General features: G+C 39.6%; 1 protein-coding gene across 1 annotated transcript in view; it reads left to right on the forward strand.

Moving 5' to 3' along the window:
• MYO3A (myosin IIIA) overlaps positions 1-23042 on the forward strand; it is a gene marked incomplete at both ends in the record, with an annotated part of 172565 nt that overhangs the window by 117226 nt on the left and 32297 nt on the right. Inside the window, 6 exons of the mRNA XM_080717187.1 lie at positions 1241-1370; positions 6881-6960; positions 7440-7517; positions 12509-12714; positions 18396-18507; positions 22194-22356. Of these exons, the coding sequence (XP_080573313.1) occupies positions 1241-1370; positions 6881-6960; positions 7440-7517; positions 12509-12714; positions 18396-18507; positions 22194-22356 (769 nt within the window). The remainder of the gene's footprint in view (positions 1-1240; positions 1371-6880; positions 6961-7439; positions 7518-12508; positions 12715-18395; positions 18508-22193; positions 22357-23042) is intronic.

The raw sequence follows: 23042 nt of genomic DNA on the forward strand, positions 1-23042 counted from the left end.
ATATAAAAAATAGGTCTGGAGGTAGAGGGTTTCCAGGAACCCCATTACCACAAAAAAAATGATTATAATTTTCCAGCTGGGCATGGTGGTGCACACCTGTATTCCTAATACTTGGAAGTCTGAGACAGCAGGATCACAGGTTTGAGGACAGCCTCAGCAATGTAGTGAGACTTTCAACAACCTAGTAAGACCCTGTTTCAAAGAATATAACAATAAAGTAGAATAAAAACAGAGGTAGAATGCCTCTGAGTTCAACCAATCTCACACACACACACACACACACACACACACACACACACACACACACATCATAGTTTTTCTAGAGGAAATTTTTACCAAGAGAAAAAGGAGAAAAGAAAGTCAGCCAAGTATGGTGGTGCATGCTTGTAATCCCAGTACTTGGGAGGCTGGGACAGAAGGATCTGGGTTCACAGCCAGCGTCAGCTACTTAGTGAGGCCCTCTGCAATGGCTGGTTGGAAGCAGAGAACCAGACAGGAAGGGACCAGTGCCTCCAGCCACAGCCTGCCTGCCTCCAGGTACCACCCACCCAGTAAACCCATTCAAGTTATCAAGTTATCAATTCAAATTATCCCTATCATTCAAGTTATCAATAGATGGATGAGGTTAGAGCCCTCATGACTGGTTATTTCACCTCTGAAGGTTCCTGCAATACCAATACATGAGCTTTTGGGGGCACATTCCGTACTCAAACAATAACAAGGAGGATTGACTATCATAGAATAGGACTTCCTCGTAGCCAAGTAGAGAAAGAAAACATTCCAAATTTCCATTATAATGAGAAGACCCAAAGCCCTTTGGTCATTTCAAGTCAAATAAAATCAGTGAGACATAGCCGGGCGTGGTGGCGCACGCTTGTAATCCCCACGCTTGGGAGGCTGAGACAGGAGGATCGCGCAGGTTCGAAGCCAGCCTCAGCTGGCTTAAGAGACTCTGTTTCCAAATAAAATATAAAATAGGTCTAGGGGTGTAGACCGGAGGTAGAAGGCCCCTGGGTTCCATCCCCAGTACCACAAAAAAAAAAAAAAAATCAGTGAGACATATGTTTTTCTCAGATGTACTAAATCAGCAAGGTCTGTTTTTCTAATCAAATTGTAAGGGGTTTCCTCTGTCAACTTCGTGTCGCTGTTGCTCAGTACAGGGTAAGTTCTGTGAATATCTATCGATGGTGAAGGTAGTGATACACACCGTGACCACTCCAGTGGTGTGTTCTGCCCACAGGTCCTCTACAGTGCAAGTGGGTTCTTAGCTAAAAACAGAGACACTGTGCCCACTGATATTGTGCTGCTTCTGAGATCCTCAGAAAACAGTGTCATCCGGCAACTAGTTAACCACCCTCTGACAAAAACAGGTAAGGTGATTTTCTTCAACTGCAGAGGTCCCTCAAAGCTCCGTTGGGTCGTTTTTGTCTCTGTGATTTTTGTGACTATAATCCTTAATTTTGCATTTTTGTTTGTTTTAACTCACTAAGTACTCATTTATTCATATCCCAGATCATCTGAGGAAAATTTAAATATGAGTATGAACAAACTAGGTTTTTAGTAAAGTGTTTGAAACACTCACCAAAAAATATGGTGGTATTCTAGTTGCTTACCGAAGAGTTCACCGTCAGAAGGCCACGTTTAGATGTTCCTTGAGGTTCTTCAAGTTCAGCAAACTGTCTTAAAAATTCACATGACTAGTCAGGCCCAGCGGTGCACACCTCGAATTCAAGTATTTGGGAGGCAGAGACAGGAAGATGGCAGGTTTGAGGCCAGTGTAAAATAACTTAGCTAGACTGTATTTGAAAATAAAAAAAATATATAAAAAGACCTGGGGGTGTAGCTCAATGATACCTTCAGTATCCCCCCCCAAAAAATGGCGCTGGTGGTACTGTGGTACTGGTTCAATCCTCAGTAACCCACAAAAATAATTGACATGACTTTGTTTGCCCAACCACGATAGGAAAAGTATAGTTTGGGTTGTTTTTCTTTATGAAGTTTAAAAAATATTCTCTGTACTTTTTATAGTTTTAACTGAAATATACTTGAGATACTTAACAAAGAACGATGAGTTTTTATATATATAAACACCTGTGCAATTATCACCATGATAAACTGAGGCCTGAATTTTTCATTCTGCAAATATTTCAACAAAACTGACACAAGTGGATTAAAATAGGTTATAAACACCAAGCGTGGTGGGCACGCTTGTCATCCCCGCGCTTGGGAGGCGGAGACAGGAGGATCGCGCAGGTTCGAAGCTAGCCGTGCGCGCTGGCTTAGGAGACCCTGTTTCCAAATAAAAATGTAAAAATAGGTCTGGGAGTGTAGCCCGGAGATAGAAGGGCTTCCAGGAACCCCAGTACCACCAAAAAAAAAAAAGAAAAGAAATTATATATAGCTATATTAATTAATGTTAATTAATATTATATTATATCCTTATTAGTAAATGGTTATATGGTATATATTTACATATTATATACTATCTAATTATGCTATATAACATACCACATTATTATATAGAATATAGTATATAACTATACAACATAAGTATATAATATGTACTGTATTTAAGTTTATAGGTGTTTCACATCTAGGACAATGGAAAAAACTGAATAGTTAACAAGTTCATCATTGCAAAGGATGAACTCCTAGCTCTTTATAATATTTTCCTCTGATACTCACCGCCCTCTTCAAATGTTCTAACAGCATTTCTAGAAAATATTATTCTTTTCACCCTTGACTCCTTTACCACCCTTAAAATGAGTGTATATAAAAGTTTATTTCTGTTTCTTCTGTGTATGTCATTGATATTTATTTGCCTTTACACCAATATTACACATCTTTTTGTTTTGTGGTAGTGGGGACAGAACCCAGGGGCATTATACCTCTGAGCTATACCCCCATTCCTATTTTTTATTCTTTATTTAGAAACAAGGTCTCACTGAGTTGCGGAGGGCCTCCCTAAGTAGCTGAGGCTGGCCGTGAACGTGCGATCCTCCTCTCTCAGCCTCTCAAGTACTGGGATTACAAGCATGCACCACCACACCCGGCTAATATTACACTTATTGACGACGATAGCTTTTATAAAAAGTCTTCCAATAGGGCAGTTTCAAGTTACCTAACTTTGTCCTCTTTTAGAGTTTCTTAGGTAATTATGAACAATTTGTTTTTCTCTGTTTCAGAATGAGTTTGTCAATTTCTACCAAAAATCCTAGTGAGAGTTTGATTGGGATGTATTGAAGCGATGGAACAATTTTGGGAGAATTGATATCCTCACAGTATTAAGTCTTCCAGTCGGTGAACACACGCAGCACTTCATTTTTCCTTAATTTCTCTCCGCATTGTTGTGTAGCTGTGCGTGTACACATCTTGCCCATCTTTTATCAAATTATCTGCTAATGTATCGCATTTCTTAGGCCATTATAAATAGTTCTCTTACCTCAAATTCTGTTAGTTGCTAGAATATAAAAATCAAGTTGACTTTTTCATATCGATCTCTTGCCCTGCTGACCTTGGCAACCTTATTTATTAGAGGAGAATTTTTCGTTTTCCTCCTTTGTAATAAATCCTATAGGGTTTTCTACATAGGTGCTCGTGCCATCTGCAGAGAGTTTTCCCCTTTCTTTTATGTGTACTTTTGATCCTCTTCCTGATTGGTTGTGCTCCCTTGTATCACTAGTGCAATATTAAATGCAAGTGTGTAAAAGTGGACATTCTTGCCTTTTTCCTGGTCTTGCTCCTCTTACTTTTTCAGTTAGTACCTCTGTTTTTATCCCAGGATTGCCCTGGGTTCCTCCTGTCTACATGGCAAGGAAATCTCTTAAGGCAGAAACCTGGTGTAGTCAGAGGGCTCGCCCATCTGTTTCCTCTCTCTTGGGGACCAACATCCTGTATTGCTTGATGCACATTGGATGGTACTTGTTTGTTTTATCTCACATGTTTTGGGTGTCATTTTTGTTCAGGGTATAAAGGTTAATCCAGTCTGTGTTACTTTATCTTGCCCAGAAGCAAAAGTCTTCAGTTTTGATTTTAACAATTGTCATTTCTTACCATACCCATGCATCTAACCTCATGCTTTTCTTTCTTATAAAAATATACAACAAGGCTCTAAGCACTGTCCTGTCTCTTAACTGTCAATGTCTGGTTGGCCAGGAAGAAAAGAAATTAAAGAAGGCATTTTAGTAAATTCAGAACCTCAGACCTATCGAAGATAGTTGGGGTTTACATTCATGCAGGTGTGCAGACAAATAACAATTGATCACTGTTTAGAAATTGCAACATTCTAGGCACTGTACTGAGCACTTTCCTTTAACCCTAAGAACAACAGTGTGAGGAGGTCCTGCAGGTAGAAACTTTGAGCGGCTTTCCCAAGGTCACCCCATTATCAGTGTTAGAAATTGGCTCAAAAGCCCAGGTTCTTTAGGTCCACATTATACTGTCTCTACAATTCTAAAATAATCCACAGCCCTGTGCATATATGGCTTTAATTATGAGATTTAGCTCATCCATAATTAGGGGGAAATGGATTATAATTTATCTCTGCTGACTTCTCTAGTTTGGTTTATCACAGTTTTGTTTTGTTTTTTTCTGTTTTCCATCAGATCAACTATAAAAGCAAAGTGGTTATGGTTTCGAAAATTAAGATACCCATGCATTCTGGCTTCTATTCTTCTGCACAGCTGAAAATTTTAAAAGGCTTTATATATTTTGTTGTTAATGTACTTTGGTGCTAGTATGCAAATTTTGTTAAAGTAAAGTTATTTATTCTTTAGTAAATTTTCTCTAGTTGTTCTCTCTAGTTGTTTAAAATTTGAATTATTTGGTTAAAATATTAAGTAATGATGTCTATTAAGTTATAGGTTCAGCTTAATCAATGTGCTCCTAATACTTTACATGTATATCATGTTTCTGAGAAATCTCAGAGTCTGTGACAAATTTTTTTTAAAATTTTCTCTGATTTCCCCCCCAAAAAAGGACAATAAGGGAAATCCATGAACGATGGCCCATTAGATCATCTCTGCCACCTTGCTCTAGGCAGCCAAGTTTCACTTTTGGAAAATGGTTGTTTCGTAACATTCTCTCTGCTGTGATCCAAAGCAACCGACCACACAACTTATAGGAAGGAAGACTTATTTGCTAATAGTGTTTTAGAAATTCCAGAGTTCAGTCCATGTCAGGCTGGGGCTTCAGAGTCCAGCCAATGGTGACAGGAAGCAGAAAAAGGGAGAGTGAGGACTCTGCTGTCCATCCTGGAGGCTGGAAAACCAAGAGAGCAAATAAGCAAAGAGATTAAAAGACAAAAGCACAATCTCTTAGGCCACACCCCCTGGAACCCACCTTCTCCAGCCTCACCCCACCTGCCTAGGCCACCACCCAGTAACCCCATTGCGATGGATTTATCCACGGATGAGGTTACAACCCCATGACTTAATTACATCAGCGTGAACATTCATACATGAGCCCTTCAGGAGACATTCTACATGTAACCATACCAGTGGGCAAAGCAGGATGTAGTTTCATCACAGGAGAGAAGGGTACCCCACATACCCATTTTAGCCCTTTCCCCCCAAAAAATGAGGAAAGGAGAAGAAAGCAGATCAGAGGCATTGGCAGCCACGTCCCAGGGGAGTTCGGCCCTGTCCTCTCTTCTCAGGCTGACCTTTTACAACAACAACAAAACAGGAAGGATTGGCACCAAAAAAAATTTAGTCTCTAGTTATCACTTTAAAGAAGGAGTGAAAAGAGACACTATTTTTCTGAAGTGGTGCTGAATTTTGGAGATGTTTTGAAAATTACTATTGGGAGTATAATATAAACTCTTAGATTGTAAATTGTTTAGCTCATCGTGCTTGCAAGGGAATGGGAGAGCAACATAAGTGAACTGCGTTTCCAGGGATCCAACATGTGTCAAACAAACTACCACGTGCCTTTACAATCCTGCAAGGTAGACATCATTATGCCTATTTCATTATTGAAATCAGAGACCCGAGACTAAGTAAATGCCCCAGTGGCGATACAACCGACGCACACAGCTGGAGCCAAACCCAAGTCTTCACAACTTCCAAGACCGTCTCTTTTCATTACATTATAATTCTTTGACTCCTTGGGTATGCATTTGTGCAGTCTCCAGCACAAAGCACACGTTTCTCAGTGTTAGATTAAAAGCCAGGTGTGCTGGCACACACCCATAATCCCACTTCTTAGGAGACTGAGACAGGAGGATTATAGAGTCATAGTCAGCTTCAGCAACCTAGTGGAGCCCTCAGCAACTTAGCAAGACCTTGCTTCAAAATAAAAAATTAAATATGGCATTCAATCCCTCAGTACCACCACCACCACCACCACCAAAAAATGGCCATTTCTTCACCACACTTGATTTGCTTGTAAGCACCTCATGTGCATTAATGCTACCTCCAAGCTACACCCCTGGTCTTTTTCATATATATATATATATTTTTGAAGCAGGGTCTCACTAAGTTGTAGAGGATGACCTCAAATCTGCAGTTCTCCAGTCTCACCCTCCCAAGTACTGGGACTCAAGCATGTGCCACCACACCTGGCTCTCAGAGGCCATTTAACACACACAACACATAAAATAAAAAACAAGTTGCTCCACCTCATATTTTTTCTTAATTGAAAGGAAATTCAGTGCCTCTATTTTTTCAATTTTCCAGGCTAAATTGTATATTTTTCTTCTGAATATAAGATTTATTATAAATTCTTACATATTGTTTTATCTGTGCTTGAATAAACAGTCACCCAAGCATCTGGATCTAACTATTGCAGGATCAGTAATGCTTAGCTTAAGTAAATTAGAAAAATCATCTAGCCATTAAGGATTTTAAAAGGTAAATTAATTTTATCTACATTCTCATAGGTAATCTGCCACTTTCTAAAACTAAAAATATAATAAACTATCAAATGAAGACTTCAGAAAAATCAGTTAACTTGACAATGGTAAGCAAAGGCATGTTTCATGGAAGTGATTCTGGAATCTAACCTTTGGTGATATTTGTGTGCTCCTAAAACCGCTAACCACTAGCTTTTCCTTAGTTTTTCTTTTTTTAATTTTTCTTTTCTGTTTAAACCTTCTATGTTTATATTATGATCATGCTACTGTCCGTAGCAAAAATATCACTCATCACTAATATATCCCTAACTCTTCTAAAAGATCATTTTTCTTGTTATATTAAGACCAACTAAAAAATGTACATCTCAGCTAGAGTAAGAGTCACATTCTGTGCAAAACCAATCAAAATACCAATGCGACCAAGAAAAAAGTACCTCAAAGTGTGAATATCAACCGCATGTTGTGGCTTTATGTACTTGAATACCCAGACTGAGATAATGTGCAGGAAAAATGCCACATGGTCCCTGTAGATAGTGATGCCTGTGGACAGGTATTGAGGTCTTACTGTCTACCTTGGTCTTTTTAGGGTGAGACTGGAGAAGCCACACGTCATCCCTGTGAAACAACCAACTTGAAAACACAAACTGCTGCATCCTATTTTAGAGTAAGATATTAAATTATAATATGCATGCTTAGGGATGGTATTAATTTTCCATGAGTGACATATCCAAGACTGGTAACAGATATCAGAGTGCCATTATCAGAAAAAGAATGTTTATCCCATTTACTGTTTGTCAGATATAGGATGTGTTAGAATGTACAGTTAAAAATCTGTGGATAAGCCAAGCATGGTGGTGCACGTTTGTGATCCCATCATTTGGGAGGCTGAGACAGGAGGACTGTGGTTCGAGGACAGCCTCAACTACTTAGTGAAGTTCTTTTCAACTCAGTGATACCCTGTTTCAAAATAAAGAATAAAAATATGGCCCGGGGTGTAGCTCGGAGGTAGAATGCCTCTGGGTTCCATCCCCAGTATTGAAAAAAATAATCTGTGGATAGATTTACTTTGATATTTTATCAGTAAAAATATTGTATCCCTCAACATTCTCAGTGGAAATCTATACCTTGATTTAAATTTGTTGATAGAACCAAATGCATTCCCACTAAAATGAAAAATGAAAGAGTATTTTAATTCAATGCTAAGGCAACTACCAATTCTCCTTGCCCTCCTAAATGATTTTAGGATGGACAGAGGAGGCAAGTTTAAGAATCCATCACTGGTCCATATCTCCCTGCACATACCTGACACCTCAGCAGAAGTAGAATCCAGTGTGGGAATGGGGCAGGGGAGAAAGTCATATGGGAGACACCACAATATACCAGGAAAATCCTTAGCAGAAGACCAAGGCAGCATCCCTTCCTTGGGCAATATGGGAGGAGGAAAAAGAAAGAAGCCTTTTATTTTCTCTGTGCTTTGGAGAACTCTTGATAACCCACCTTTGCTACATGTCCAGTTCCCTAAGAGAATCATGAAACACCTTTTAATCTGAATACTATAAAATAGCTGGCAAGCTCTGAGCTCATGTGTGCTCAATCGTCCTTGAGTAATGTACAGTATCTAAGCTTAACATCTTATGTGGCTGCTGATATATTCTCTATCTCCCTCCCTTCTCCCTCCCCCCTCTCTCTTTTTCTCTTTTTCTCTCTCTCCTTCTCTCCCTCTCCCCTCCCTCCCTCTCTCTCTCAACTAAAACAATGCTTTTTATTTTAATATTTTATAATTTTATTGATGCAATGCAGTGAGATTCAGTGATACATGCGTACACAACATCTCCCGGTGGGTTTTCCTCTGCACCCCACCCTGCCTGCCCAATACGTGTTGGTGACACTGGCAGGGGAACCTTCATGTATGAACTCAATATAATTTGCTGTGTTTTCTTCCTCGAGCCTCCTCCTCCCCTCCCCCACTCGTTCCCACCCTTCTCCTGGTTTCTCTCCTCGCTCTTCGCTGTCTGAGACTGACTGACCTCACGTAGCATCTTATCTTTTAGTTGCACTCAGTTCCCTACAAATAGTGTACTTTTTGTTCTTTCTGGCTGAGTAGAACTCCGTGGTGTGGACATACCACATTTTTGGTCCATTTGTCTGTTAATGGACACCACGGTTGGCTCGTAGCTGGACCATTGTGAGTTGTGCTGTGTGAAAGTGGGTATACATGTATCACTAGAGTGTGCTGCCTTTGATTCTTTTGGGAAGATGCTACGGAGAAAGATAACTGCACCATGGGGTGGTTCCATTCAATACAACCTCTTTATATCAGGAAGGCAGCCTGGGTGAACCACTGGAAGTATTTATAAACAGATTATTTTTATTTTTAAGTGAGCTATCCGGAATATTATCTTACCACTGTTGTTGACATCAAACATGGTGTGTTTTTTAAACCACATTCATTCCTGAAATCATTTTAGTCTTTAGGTTGAAGTGGAAAATGATAGGAGATAATTCCACACAGCATTTAATATGCTTTAAAAGCTGGTTTTCATTCTGCAAACAAACAAACAAACAAACAAACAAAAACCACTGTGTAACTCTGTGCCTTACGTCCCTGAGAAAAGTCCATGCCTACACTGCAGTACACTCTTGTTCAGAAGCCACCCAGCGTGGGATCCCTTTGGCTCACCAGTGCCTGGTAGTTATTTGTGGTATTTAAGGAGTGGGGATTCACAGGTAAATGTCACGCAAGGGGCTCCTCAGTGAAGAGACCCAGCTGTTTGGAAAGATTGCGTCTGAGTCTCAGTGCCCAAGAGGAAGGCATGAAAATTCAGTCCTTTGTCTCTTGTCCAATTCCAGTGTTTGGTTTGCACGGCTTTGTGATAATAGACTTCTATTTTTCCAACACTAAAAGAGGCCAATGATCAACTGCTATCTGTGCATTCAGGTTACCTTGCCAATGAATTGTGATCCTTGTTCTTGAGATATTAGTCTGCTGGGATTCCAAGTGAAACGTGATTATCCTGAGGTGTTATGTTTAGTTTTCCAATGATTAGCTACTGTTTTAATAAGATATTGGTGCAGAACACAGATTCTTTCTTTCTTTCTTTCTTTCTTTCTTTCTTTCTTTCTTTCTTTTTTTCTTTCTTTCTTTGTTTTTGCAGTACTGGGAATTGAACCCAGGGGCATTCTACTTCCAAGCTACACCCCCAGCCCTATTTTTTACTCTTTATTTTTGAAACAGGTTCTCACTAAGTTGCTGAGTCTGGCTGCAAACCTGCGATCCTCCTGTCTCAGCCTCCCAAGAACTGGGATTGAAACCGTGCACCCCCATGCCCACCTCAGAACACAGTTCTAATATCTACATAAATAAAAAGCATCCTGAAATAAGTGAGAAAATAAACAACCTGGAGCAGATTGAACAGACCAGGAAATTTAAGTAAATACCACTTTGCTTATTTTTATTTTTAATATAATATCTGTCTCTATCAACATTCTCGCCACTGCAATTCAAAACAACTTAGAGAAAGGAAGATGTATTCACAGTTTGGGGAGATTATAGGGTTCAGCCCACGTGAGGCCAGAGTCTCTGGAACTTGGGGCATGAAACAGAGAGAGGGAGAGCGAGGACTCCGCCTTCACATCCTGGAGGCTGAAAAACCAAGAGAGCAAAGGAGCAGGAGGATTCTAAGACAAAGCACAGCCCCAGAGACCACACTGGCGGGCACCGGCTCCTCCAGCCTCACCCACCTGCCTAGGTTACCACCCAGTTAATCCATTACAGTGGCTTGTCCACTAATGAGATCGCACCCCCATGACTTAACAATATCAGCTCAACATGAATACATGAGCTCTCCCGGGCACGTTCTTCATCTAACCATTACACTTTCATAGGTGCATGATGATTTTACAGCTCAGCGAGGGCAAAGCAACACAAATAGACATGCACAGCCCTCGGTGTGTGTCCCCCAGATCCCACCCGCTCCCTGCCCCTCGCGCCATACGTGTTGGTGAGATTGTAGGGATTTCTGCATAATGGACACAGCGTGACCTGAACAACTTTTTTTGGTAATTCTCTCTTCCCCCTTCTGACCTCCCTCCCCAGTCCTTTCCCACTACTCTACTATTCTCTTTCCTTTGACTTTCTGAGACTGGCCGATTTCACTTGGCATGATATTCTCTATGTAGTTCCATCCATTTTCCTGCAGATGACATGATTCTGTCCTTCTTTATGGCTGAATAAAATGCCATTGTGAGTATATAGCACATTTTTACTATTTGTTCATCTGTTGATGGACACCTGGGTTGGTTTCATGATTTAGCCATTGCGAATTGCGCTGCTATGAACACAAGATATTTTCATTGATTTATGGTATTGGGGCACTATAGTGTCACATCATAATGTGGATCATATTGACAACGGTATATATTCACACAGTACCTGCTGCCTTCCCCACTTTCCCTTTTTCCTCCCCACCAGTACTGAGTGTCCAGCTTAACAATGTTATATTCACATGTATACACATATTCAAATGTAGCTTTTCCATTAATGAGCTTCAGCCTTCTTCCTCCCCTGCTCCTCCTTTCTGACTTCACTGAGGTTTCCCCTCCATTGTCTGGAGTCCCTCTGGTATCCCTGACACTCCCTAGCTTGAGCATATTAGAGAAAACATATGTTCCTTCTTTCTGTGCTTGGCTAATCTTAACATAATAGACACAAGATATTTTTACATCTAGGTCTCACCATTTGAACTACATCAACTTCTCTGTCCTTATTTCAGAGTACAAGATGATATTTACAGGGATTAAAGTGTTTACTTTTTCACATTCTATAAAGAGAGAGTTAGATAGGAAGTTAGTATATGAGCTAGAATAACAAGATTGTGTGCCTAAATATTGTAATTCGGTAAATTTGCTTGAAATAATATAATTACTTGCAAACTATACATTATATATATTATGTTATATATTATATATCATGTGATATATATGTATGTATGTATGTGTGTGTGTGTGTGTATATATATATATATATATATGTGTGTGTGTATATAAAATTTTATCTACTGAGCATGGTGACACATGCTTGTAATCCCAGCATTTGGGAGGCAGAGATCAGATCATGGTTTGTGGACAGCCTCAGCTATTTAGCAAGGCCCTTTGCAACTCATTAAGACCCTGTTTCAAAAAACCAAAAGACTAAAACATAAAACTGGGGTATAGCTCAGAGGTAGAATGCCCCTGAGTTCCATCCCTAGTAATGCAAAAAAAAATAAAATAAAATAAAATTTTAAAAGACTAAAAAATAGGGCTGGGGTGTAGCTTGAAGGTACAATGCCCCTGGGTTCCATCCCCAGTACTACAAAAAACTTAATAATAATAATAATAATAATAATAATTTTATCTTTTAATGTTGCCTTAAGAAATTTTAGGCAACCTTAATAACTACACCCCAAGTTATTGCCTCTACATTTTTATAACTGTATCTGTAATTTTTGAAATATAAGTAAATTTTCATTAAATCACTTCCCTCCACCTACTGTGATTAGCATGAATATTTAAACATTTGCTTTTCAAATTTTATCTGTGTAGTAAAAAGAAGGGCCAACAAGCTCTTGGGTCTCGTATTCCACACTGGGAAATCCCTTTGTGTTCCCGTTCCAGTACTCCCTGATGGACTTGTTGTCTAAAATAATGGTGGGCCAACCTCATTTTGTGCGTTGCATCAAACCAAATAGTGAGCGTCAGGCAAGAAAATACGACAAAGAGAAGGTTCTGCTCCAGCTGCGCTACACGGGGATTCTGGAAACAGCGAGAATTCGGAGGCTGGGATACTCGCATCGGATACTTTTTGCCAACTTTATAAAGCGGTATGAGAATTTCTATTTAAGTTTCCATTGTACAGTTCGTATAAGAAAACAACCTTCAAGAGAATTATTAGGGGGTCTAGGAGGGAGCATTCTGTTCCCACAGGTGATTATGCATTGAAGCGAGAAGGCAGGTGTTACCTGGGGCTGGGAGACTCGTGGGGGGGGGGGTGCTCTGTGGTAGCGGGCACCTGCGAGGAGGAAGGCCAAGGGGCCTGGGGTCTGCGCTGAGGAGCTGTGAGACTCTGGTTCTCATCCCTTCTCTGCCACTTGCTGTATGATCGCGGGTCAATGCCAGAGATTCTCAACTGGGATTGAGCGTCTGTCTCTCAAAGACACTTGGCCATGTCAGGAGACTGTTTGATTTGTTAGCCCTGGAGTGGGAGAGGTTCTGCTGGCTTCTAGTGAGCAGAGGCCCAGGATGGTGCTAAACATCCATTCTACAGTGTACAGGACACCACCACACACACCCACACACACCCACACACAATGAAGAATCGTCCAACCCCAAATGGCAACAGTGCTGGGGTAGAGAAATTCTGGCCTATATGGAACCTCATTTTTCTCACCTACTAAATCTCCATGACTACCTGATAAGATAAAGATCAAAGCAGGCAGTGTCTCTGAAGGTGACTTAGCACACAGAAAAAGTCTATTAGGGCCAGGCTTGGTGGCCACACCTATAATCGCAGTACAGGAGGATTGCAGGTTCAAGGACAGGCTCAGCAGCCTGACAAGACCCTCAGTAACTTAGCAAGACCGTGTTTGAGAACAAAAATTGAAAAGGGTTGTCAGTATAGCATGGAAGTAGAAAACCCCTGGATTTAATTCCTAGAAACACACACACACACACACACACACACGCACGCACACACACACAAACATACACACAGAGACTACTAGGTTTGTCATTTTAAAATTTTAAATTAAAAAATAGTCCACTGAGTATAAGGAGATCTTTTAAAATTTGTGATCAATGTAAAATTAAGCTATATAGTAAATGTATTTTATTAAGTACCACATCAGTGGTAATATAGAGATTCAATATCTTACATTTTAAATATTTTTTTCTTTTTCTTTTTTTTTTTTTTTTGTCTTTTTGGACTGGGGATCGAACCCAGGGCAGTACTTTGCCACTGAGCTACATCCCAGCCCACATTTTAAATATTTTAAATGTCCATGTTTATAATAGCTATTAATTTTGTGATTTCTCTTGGGCATTCATTAATTGTAAAAAAAAATTTTAATTTTAGAAAATGGAATCTACTCTAGTTTTCAGGTGAAACCTAGTTTTTAAAGTTTCCACTTCCAACACTAGCATTTTTTCAAAGTGCGCAAATGAATATTAAAAGCAAAACCAAGTCTTATGTCATGATTGAATAACAGACCGATTTCTGACTGTTTTCTCCCCCCCAAAAAAAATACCCAAGTCACGTCTTCTTTCAGCCATTATTTCACTTAATAAGATTCTTATTAAATGTAATAAAATTCTGATTCTTTCTGCAAATTTTCATATCTCCAACAATCCATGGTAGTTCTTGATTCCTTTTTCTTTAGAGACCTTGAAAAGAATGGAAAAGTGGAGTGCCTCAGACTCAAGAGATCCCTGCCCATTTTTTCATGATGGATATAAAAATTACTTTTCATACTGTAGCTATTATGTTAGAAAATGTGTAGAGTAGCTTAAGACCAATTTCAGAACTTTCACATTTTTACGTGCAGAAATACAGCCAGCATCTAATCATTGACTTTACTTCCTACAGATTAGACCTAATTCTATACCCAAACTAGGAAATTAAAAGCATTGAAATTTCCTTTTGGAGCTGGCCGTGGTGGTGCACGCTTTTAATCCCAGCATTTGGGAGACTGAGACTGGAGGATTGTGGTTAGCAGACAACCTCAGCTACTTAGCAAGGTCCTTCGCAACTTAGTGAGATCTTGTTTCAAAAAAATAATAATAAAAAGACTTAAAAATAGGGCTGGGGGTATAGCTCAGAGGTACAATGACCCTAGGTGTCATCCCCAGTACTGCAAAAAAAAAAAAAAAAAAAGAAACAAATAAAGAAACAAAGAAATTTCATTTTGGCCAATAGGTAAATTATCCATTCTTTCCATGAAAGCAAATAACCCCAAAATACTAGATACAAAAGGGTTTCAAATTTCAAATTAAAATTACAAGTTGACCTGGTTATCATATATTTCATGTTTTAGGAGAACAGAAGACCTGTAAGTTGCTTAAATATTAATATAAATATTAGTGGTATTAATATAGCACTTTTAAATTATAATGAGTGTGTGTGTATGTGTGTGTGTGTGTGTGTGTGTGTGTGTGTGTGTAAGTCATTAATCTAAGAACGATGGGCGACACGTATATATATTTTGTGTGATACTGAAGATTGAACCTAGTAACTTTCCACTTCCAAGCTGCATCCCCAGCCCTAATTTTTTTTTATTTTTATTTTGAAACAAGGTCTTGCTAGGTTGATGTAAGTCTCACGATTTGAGGCTGTCCTCAACCTGAGATCCTTCTGTCTCAGCCTCCCACACTAGTAAAGGTGTGTGCCACCATACGCAGCTTGACCTTCAAGAATTGAAGATTCAGTTAGGACTATCAGAGCTATAGACATGGTAAGTTGGCAACCATGTAATAAATGAGGAGTCTAAGAGACTGGAAGGCACAGTGTTAAGAGTTGAGGGGAGGGGAGAAGAATCCCCAGAAGTAAGAGAGGATGTCAAGAAAATGGGCTCCAACTGTGATCGGGCAGTGGGTACGTTTTGTGGAGAAGACAGGAAGGAACTTTCTTGGTTTACAGAGTGGTTTGCCAATGACAAGAGGATCAGATGGGGCTGGACTGGCAGAGTGGACATTAGGGAAGGGACAGAAGATGAAATTAGAAAAAAATAGATTAAAACTCTGAGTCCTTCAATGCCAGGATGATTTTATATTTCCAAAAATAACCATGATTTTATAATATGGACCATAATGAAAACTAAATCCATTGTTTTGATCATGTTATAGTTGAAAAAGGCTTATTTATTTAGAAGTTTAGAAATGAAATAAAATCTTAAATGTATCTCAAAGTCCTTTGCTACTATAGAAGAGCAAATTATTTTTTTGGTAAATAAGGAGGACAGGAGAAAAACTAAGTATATTGGAAACACGTGAATAGCTATTCCAAATAGCAGGAAGTCCCTGAAAAAAAAAAAAAAAGGCTAAACCTTTTCTCTGTTATTAGTTTGAAAGCTGTCATCCAAATTGACATCACTCTTAGGAAAGAACAATTGGCAAAGGTCTTGTGGGGGTATAAGTAGAACTTAAATAGCCCTCCTCTGCCCTGTCTTTGAAACCCTCCTCATAGGGTGCGAAAATTGTCAGACCTTTTGTCTACTCCATTGTAGATAAACTCTTTGGTTTTGTGATAAGAAAACAGTTTTAAGGGAAGATACCGTTTACTTTGCACATGACAGTAGGTGCATTAGTCAGCTTCCAATTACTATAACAAATACCCAAGGCAACGAACTTATAGAGAAAAAAGGTATAAACCCTTGGCTCACAGTTTTGGAGATTCAGTTCACGATCAGTTGCCCCCTTTGCTCTGGGCTGGACCAATAATACCACTTACCTCCTGGGAGCCAGGGAGCTTAAGGGGACAGAAAAAGGAAGGCGTTGGTGTTCCAGCATTCCCTTCAAAGACACACCTCCAAAGACCTAGAAACTTCTCACTTGGCCCCACCTCTTAAAGGTTGTTCAGCCTCCTGATAGCGCCACTTCAGAGAACAAGGCTTCAACACCTGGGCCTTTGCAGGACCTTTAAGGTCCAAATTATAGCACTGTTTTTACTGTAGTTGAGTCAAATGAGCCCACACACTAAGAATGTGCTGAATTTAGCCTCATTTCTCACTCGGCACTTACGCACATGGTTTGCCTAAGCTTCAAGTTCCAGTTCCCTCATCTGCAAAAAGAATGGTAGCAATATTTTCTACTTTAGAGCCAAGCATGGTGGCACATGCTTGTAATTCCAGCACTTGGGAGGCTTAGACAGGAAGATCAGATCACAGGTTCAGAGCCAACCTCAGCTACTTAGTGAGGCCTTCCATAACTTAGTGAGACCCTGTTTCAAAATAAAAAATAAAAAAATAGGGCTGGGGTTGTAGCTCAGAGATTGAATGCCCCTCCGTTCCATCCCTGGTACCACACACACACACACACACACACACACACACACACACAGAGTATCTACTTTATACACAGTTATGAACACTATGTGAATAATATATATCAAGTTGATGAACAGAACCAAATATTATTAGATTGCTCTTAAAGGAAGTTGCAGATTGTGCCCAGGTTTTCGCAGGTGAGGAGCTTGGCTGGAGCTCTGCTGCCCTGATTCTTAGGGCAACATCTTCTTCATTTACTAGTTAAAACTCAAAACCCACCAAGATTTGCTGTTTTGTTTCCACTGGACTTGCCCCGTTAATCTTGCACCTGGACATCAAGTAAAAATAAGGGAGTATCGTGAACTCTAGTAATCTGATTTTTGCACAGGGCTGTTGACAGTTGATAGCCTGTTCTTTTGATTAACTCGTTTCTCTAAGACTGTGTGTGGCTCAGTCTGAGGACCACCTGGCCTCTTTCAGTCCTTTCCTGCATTAATCTCTTCCTCTCTTCCTCCTCCAACTACTGATGGAGGATAAACCGAGAGAGAGCTGAAGACTCCAGCAAGAGACATAGTATACCTGGGGGGGAAACATGGCGCAGCCGGGCGTGGTGGCGCACGCTTGTGATCCCAGCATTCAGGAGGCTGAGACAGGAGGATCGCGGTTCGTGGACAGCCTCAGCTACTTAGTGAGGCCCTTTGCAACTCAGTGAGACCCTGTTTCAAAATAAAGAATTAAAAAATAGGGCTGGAGTGTAGCTTGGAGGTAGAATGCCCCAGAGTCCAAAGTTTCATCCTCAGTACTGAAAAAAAAAAAAAAAAAAAGAAATGGATTCAGTGGTGGGAAGGTTGGGTAGAAATAAACTCCTTCACCTAATTTTAAGATCAGTTTTTAATGTTTTTAGCCAGGTGACAAAAGAATAAAAGCTATCCCTCTGCTCCTTGCCACAGCAGTCAGAGAAAGGTTTCTTAAAACAATAACTTTTTAAAATAGGACATAGCTGGGCATGGTGGTGCATGCTTGTAATCCCAGTACTTGGGAGGCTGAGACAGAAAAGTCACAGGTTTGTAGCCAACCTCAGGTACTTAATGAGGGCTTCCACAACTTAATGAGACCCTGTTTCAAATTTAAAAATGAAAAATAGTGTTGGAGGTGTAGCCTGAAGGTAGAATGCCTCTGGGTTCAATTCCCAGTACTGCAAAAACAAAATATAATAAAATACAAATAGGATGTAAACGTTTATAAGTTCATAAAATTAGCAGTCGCTTTGCTTGACAGGGTTTTTGCGAAGGATTTCAGTATTGTAAAACAGACACAAAAGTGGAGTAACAGTATTCTCACTGTTACAAATGGATGGGTCTGGGTTTGCCTGGGTCTGGAATTGAGAGGTTCTGGGTTTGTTCTGAGGGGGCCCCAAGAATCCCCTGCTTTGAGCCTCGGAATGTTTTCCCTTTCTGGGACAAAACTGGGCTGCAGAGATGCCAGACCGTTATGTGATTCTGCCCATCCTCTTTCTCTATTTGTAGGTACTACGTTCTCTGCTACAAGTCCAGCGAAGAGCCCCCCGTGGGCCCTGACACCTGTGCCACAATTCTGGAAAAAGCTGGTCTTGATAACTGGGCTCTTGGAAAAACAAAAGTAATGTTTTCATGGGAAAAGTAAACCGTTCTGCTAGGTTTACTAAGACTTGGGATATTTTACAATGAAGAGAAATAGTACAGGACTGGGAATGTAGCTCAGTGGTGCTTGCCTGGTATGTTCAAGGCCCTGGCTTTGATCTCTGGCACTGCAAAAAAGAAAAAGAAAGAAAATATTATGACTTTTTATGCTACGGAATCTCTGTTTTAAAATTGGGCATGAAAATTTATAAATTCATAAAAATTTACTTCATCAAAATTAAGCACTTTGCTTTTTCTAAAAGTTTCTTTAAAAACTTATAAAAGTTTCTTTCATCAAAATTAAATGCTTGTAAGCTGGATGTGATAGCACATGTTTGTAATTCCAGGACTTGGGAGGCTGAGACAGGAGAATCACAGGTTTGAGGACAGCCTCAGCAAGTCCTAAGACTCTCATCAACACAGCGACCTTGCTTCAAAATTAAAGTAAAATAGAGCTTGGGGTATAGATCAGAGGTAGAAGGCTCCTGGGCTCTATACCAAGTACCACAAAATAAATAGTAAATAAATAAATACATACATATATACATACATACACACATACATACATACATACATACATAAATATTAGACACGTTTGTTTCTCATTAAAGTTTCTTTTAAGAAATGCCAAAAATTATCGTAAAGACATCCAAAATTGATCAAATTTATTATGATAATACGCTTTATTCCAAATGGTACTGAAAATAAATTGAAAATTTTTCTCTTTACAATCATTACCACATGCAGTCAGAAAACTATAGAGAACCATAAAGACCTAAGTAGGATTCCTGTTGCTCATTTTTTCTTTTAATTCTTAAAGTTTCTTCTATTATAAACTTGAAATACAATCTGGAGTAAAATATTCACCGTCTTCCTAGACTCACTCTATGTGTTTGGCTATCAGTCTGTTTATTTTAAGCTTTAAAACCTGTATGTCGTATTTAGTCTCATAGAGAATAAAGCAAAACATCACGACCGGTCTTGAATTTGGAAAGGATACAGGTTGTCATTTGGAGAAAGCATCGTCGAGGTTTGAGACATCCACATAGCATCCTGTGGCAGGGATGAGGGACCGACGGGTCTCGGTGGGCACCGATGGTTGTCAGGATGCGCTGAGTGAGTCGCTAGGGAGGATGAGGGAAAGGACCGAGCTGAACTGAAGAGACACCTGTAGGCTGGCCACGCGAGAGTCACCACTGTCAGCCACACCATGGCGGTGCCAAGACAAACTTCCCCATTTACAAAGAGATGCAGCTTATGTGTACTGGGCTAGGAGGATTGGAAGAGAATTTCATAATGTTCAGATGAGGCTCTAGTCCTGTAACAAGTTAAGGGTTTAAAGAAATCTTTACATGAGTGTCCCATATAATCCCTATATATTTTAATTCTTAGCAAGGGGAAATTAGGGGCTTCAGAAAATGGTTTTTACTCATACTTCTTTCTTTTACATACAACAATGAATTCCAGCAGGCTGAAATTCCATCATTTATGGTCTGAAATACATGCTTAACTTCAAATGGAGTTTTAACTTGTAAAATGGCCCTTTGCTACATGATATTTAAGTAGCATTTTAAAACTATTTGTATTTTTCCACTTTACCTTTTCCAGCTCATTAACTTGGATAAAAGTATTGAATATAAAAACGTTTCTAATGCTATGCAAAAAAAGATGACCTTTTTAAACAGATTGGATTTTAAATGAATTGTCAACAACAGAATGGACTAAATATATTAACATCTAGAGTCCTGTAGAAACTAAAACTGAATTCGATCAAAATCTATAATGTGGTGTCAAGCTTTCAGGTTCAGTGAAACAACGAGAAAATTCTACAATCAAAGCGACCGGGTATCTTGACTCGGCCATAAAATTTGGATTCAACTAGATTTTATGATGGGTTCAAAACACTCTTTCAAGTAACTTTACTAGTAAATCTATCCATTGAAATAAAAAACGCTTTCTATTTTCTTAGAGGACAGACTGAACCTAACGCTCTTACATGAGACGAATACCCCAGGCCTTCATGCTCTGGCCTTGCTCTGGCTAATGTTGATTTTCTATTTATTTATTTATTTATTTATTTATTTATTTATTTATTTATTTATTTTTTTGGTGGTCCTGGGGTTCCTGGAAGCCCTTGTACCTCCGGGCTACACTCCCAGACCTATTTTTTACATTTTTATTTGGAAACAGGGAGGGTCTCCTAAGCCAGCGCGCGTGGCTGGCTTCGAACCTGCGCGATCCTCCTGTGTCTGCCTCCCAAGCGCGGGGATTACAAGCGTGCGCCACCACGCCCGGCCAATGCTGATTTTCTAGAATGATCCACAGCCAGCCCTCCCTTCTATAATGTGGCACTTGGATTTAGTGAGAACATTATTAATTGGTTAAGTCTCATTGTCGCAGATGTGGGACACATATAAACACTTAAACAACAATTATACCACTTTCAAGAACTTCTGAAATTAACATTGTGTTTTCAAATCTATTCTTTTGAGAAAATAGTAGGTTAACAATTAAAGCCTTTGAAAATATGTACTTTTCAAATATATGTCACATATATACATATATTTATATTTATATTTTTATGGTGCTGGGGATTAAGCCCAATTTTTATTTTTTATTTTGAAACAGGGTCTCTTTGAGTTGCAGAGGCCTCACTAAGTAGCTGAGGCTGGCTGCGAATCCACAATCCTCCTGTCTCAGCCTCCTAAGTACTGGAATGACAAGCATGCACCACCACGCTGCCCGGTTTATATATTTGTCTAAGGACATAATACACAGAAGAATGTAAAAAATATATAAAATATAAGCTGCTGTGTCTTATAAGCTTAGATTATGATTTCCAGCCTGTTTTAATGCACTGTTGTCCATTTTGTTGAAACACAGCAGAATGGAAAACTTGAGACTTAATGAGTTACTGAAATCTGCCTGGGCCCCCCGCCCGCCTTAGCTCTGTTGACAACTCTGTGAGCCCAAAAAAACAGTCTTCAATCAATTCATATCCCCAGCAGATTAATATATGCAGTAGTAGCCTCAACAAACATTTGAGAAAAATTCATAAACTAGAGTTGTCTTCGAGAAGCATTACTATCCTTTAAAAACAAAACATTTTTTGTATGTGATACGGGAGATTAAACCCAGGGGCATTCTACCTCTGAGTTACACCCCCAGACCTATTTTATTTTTTATTTTGAAACAGAATCTCACTAAATTGCCGAGGGCCTAAGTTGCTGAGGCTGGCCTCGAACCTGAAATCCTCCTGTCTCGATCTCCCAAGGATTAGGATTCTAGGCATGCCCCATCAGGCCTGGTTTTCAAACTCTTTTTAAGGCATAAAAATTAGCCCAGAGTGTAAGATCCTAGAACTTTGCTAAAAGCGCTCTCAATATCCCTGTGTGTTCTTATCCCAGCCAACAAACCCTAGTTGCCCATTGTAAATAAGCAATATCACCGCTTCCTTCCCAAAGAAAGGTTTTCTGCAAGCATAAAAATCTATGCTAGCAGAAAGTCACCCTGGTCAAAGAAACAAAAGAGAGTGGTTTCCAGGCGCTTCTGGAGCGCCTTGATCTGGCGTACAGTCTCTTTGTTCTTGGGAGCATGGCGTGTGACTGTTTTGTGCCTGGGCACCATGATTTTATTATCTGTGCTTTGCTTTTAATTCTTTGTAAGGTGTTCCTCAAATATTACCACGTGGAGCAGCTGAATCGAATGCGGAAGGAAGCCATTGACAAGCTGGTTTTGATTCAAGCCTGTGTCCGAGCCTTCCTGGCTTCCAGGAGATACAAGAAAATCCAGCAGAAAAGGAGAGAAAGCGCTGTCATAATACAGTCAGGTAAGCAGGCCGTCCCGCAGTGTAACAGGGCGCAGTGTTTAGACACGAGCACACTTCTTACATACAAACCTCCAGTTCTCCTGTAGCTTTTGGGGTTACCCCCAGCCTGTGTAGCGTGGATACTTTCTCTGTTCTGAATCTAAATCATATTTTTTTTTAGTGATTGACGCTTTTAATATTTTAATAAGTGTCTGGATTTAAATAAAATAATTTAATTTTTCAAGTTTCCGTCAAGGATTAGTGTAACACAATTGACCTATCGTGCCAAGTATGGCCAGTGATTGAATTAACATGTTCAAGAATCACATTTCAAGGCTATAACTCATCAGACAATGAGATTTTTCCTCCTCTGTTCCAAAGGTTATATATGCCATACCTTTTGACAACTTAATTACATTTTATTTTGTTAAAGGGCATCCGTTTTTTTTTATTAACTCCAGGGGAATAATGTCTATAAGCATACTTTACTTCACAAATTTTTATTAAAACGTACTAGTAGACTCTGGCTTTTGCTTTCTATTGCTGTACAAAAAAAACTAAAATAAAATAGAACCCAGTAAAGCTTGGCCCAGTATCTCAAAATTTTTTGACTGATACCCATAGAAAAATAATAAATAGCTGGGTGTGGTGGCACACGCTTGTGATCCCAGCATTTGGGAGGCTGAGGCAGGAGGATTATGGTTCAG

The sequence above is a fragment of the Muscardinus avellanarius genome (genome assembly GCF_963383645.1).
Source record: "Muscardinus avellanarius genome assembly, chromosome: 20".
Taxonomy (NCBI): domain Eukaryota; kingdom Metazoa; phylum Chordata; class Mammalia; order Rodentia; family Gliridae; genus Muscardinus; species Muscardinus avellanarius.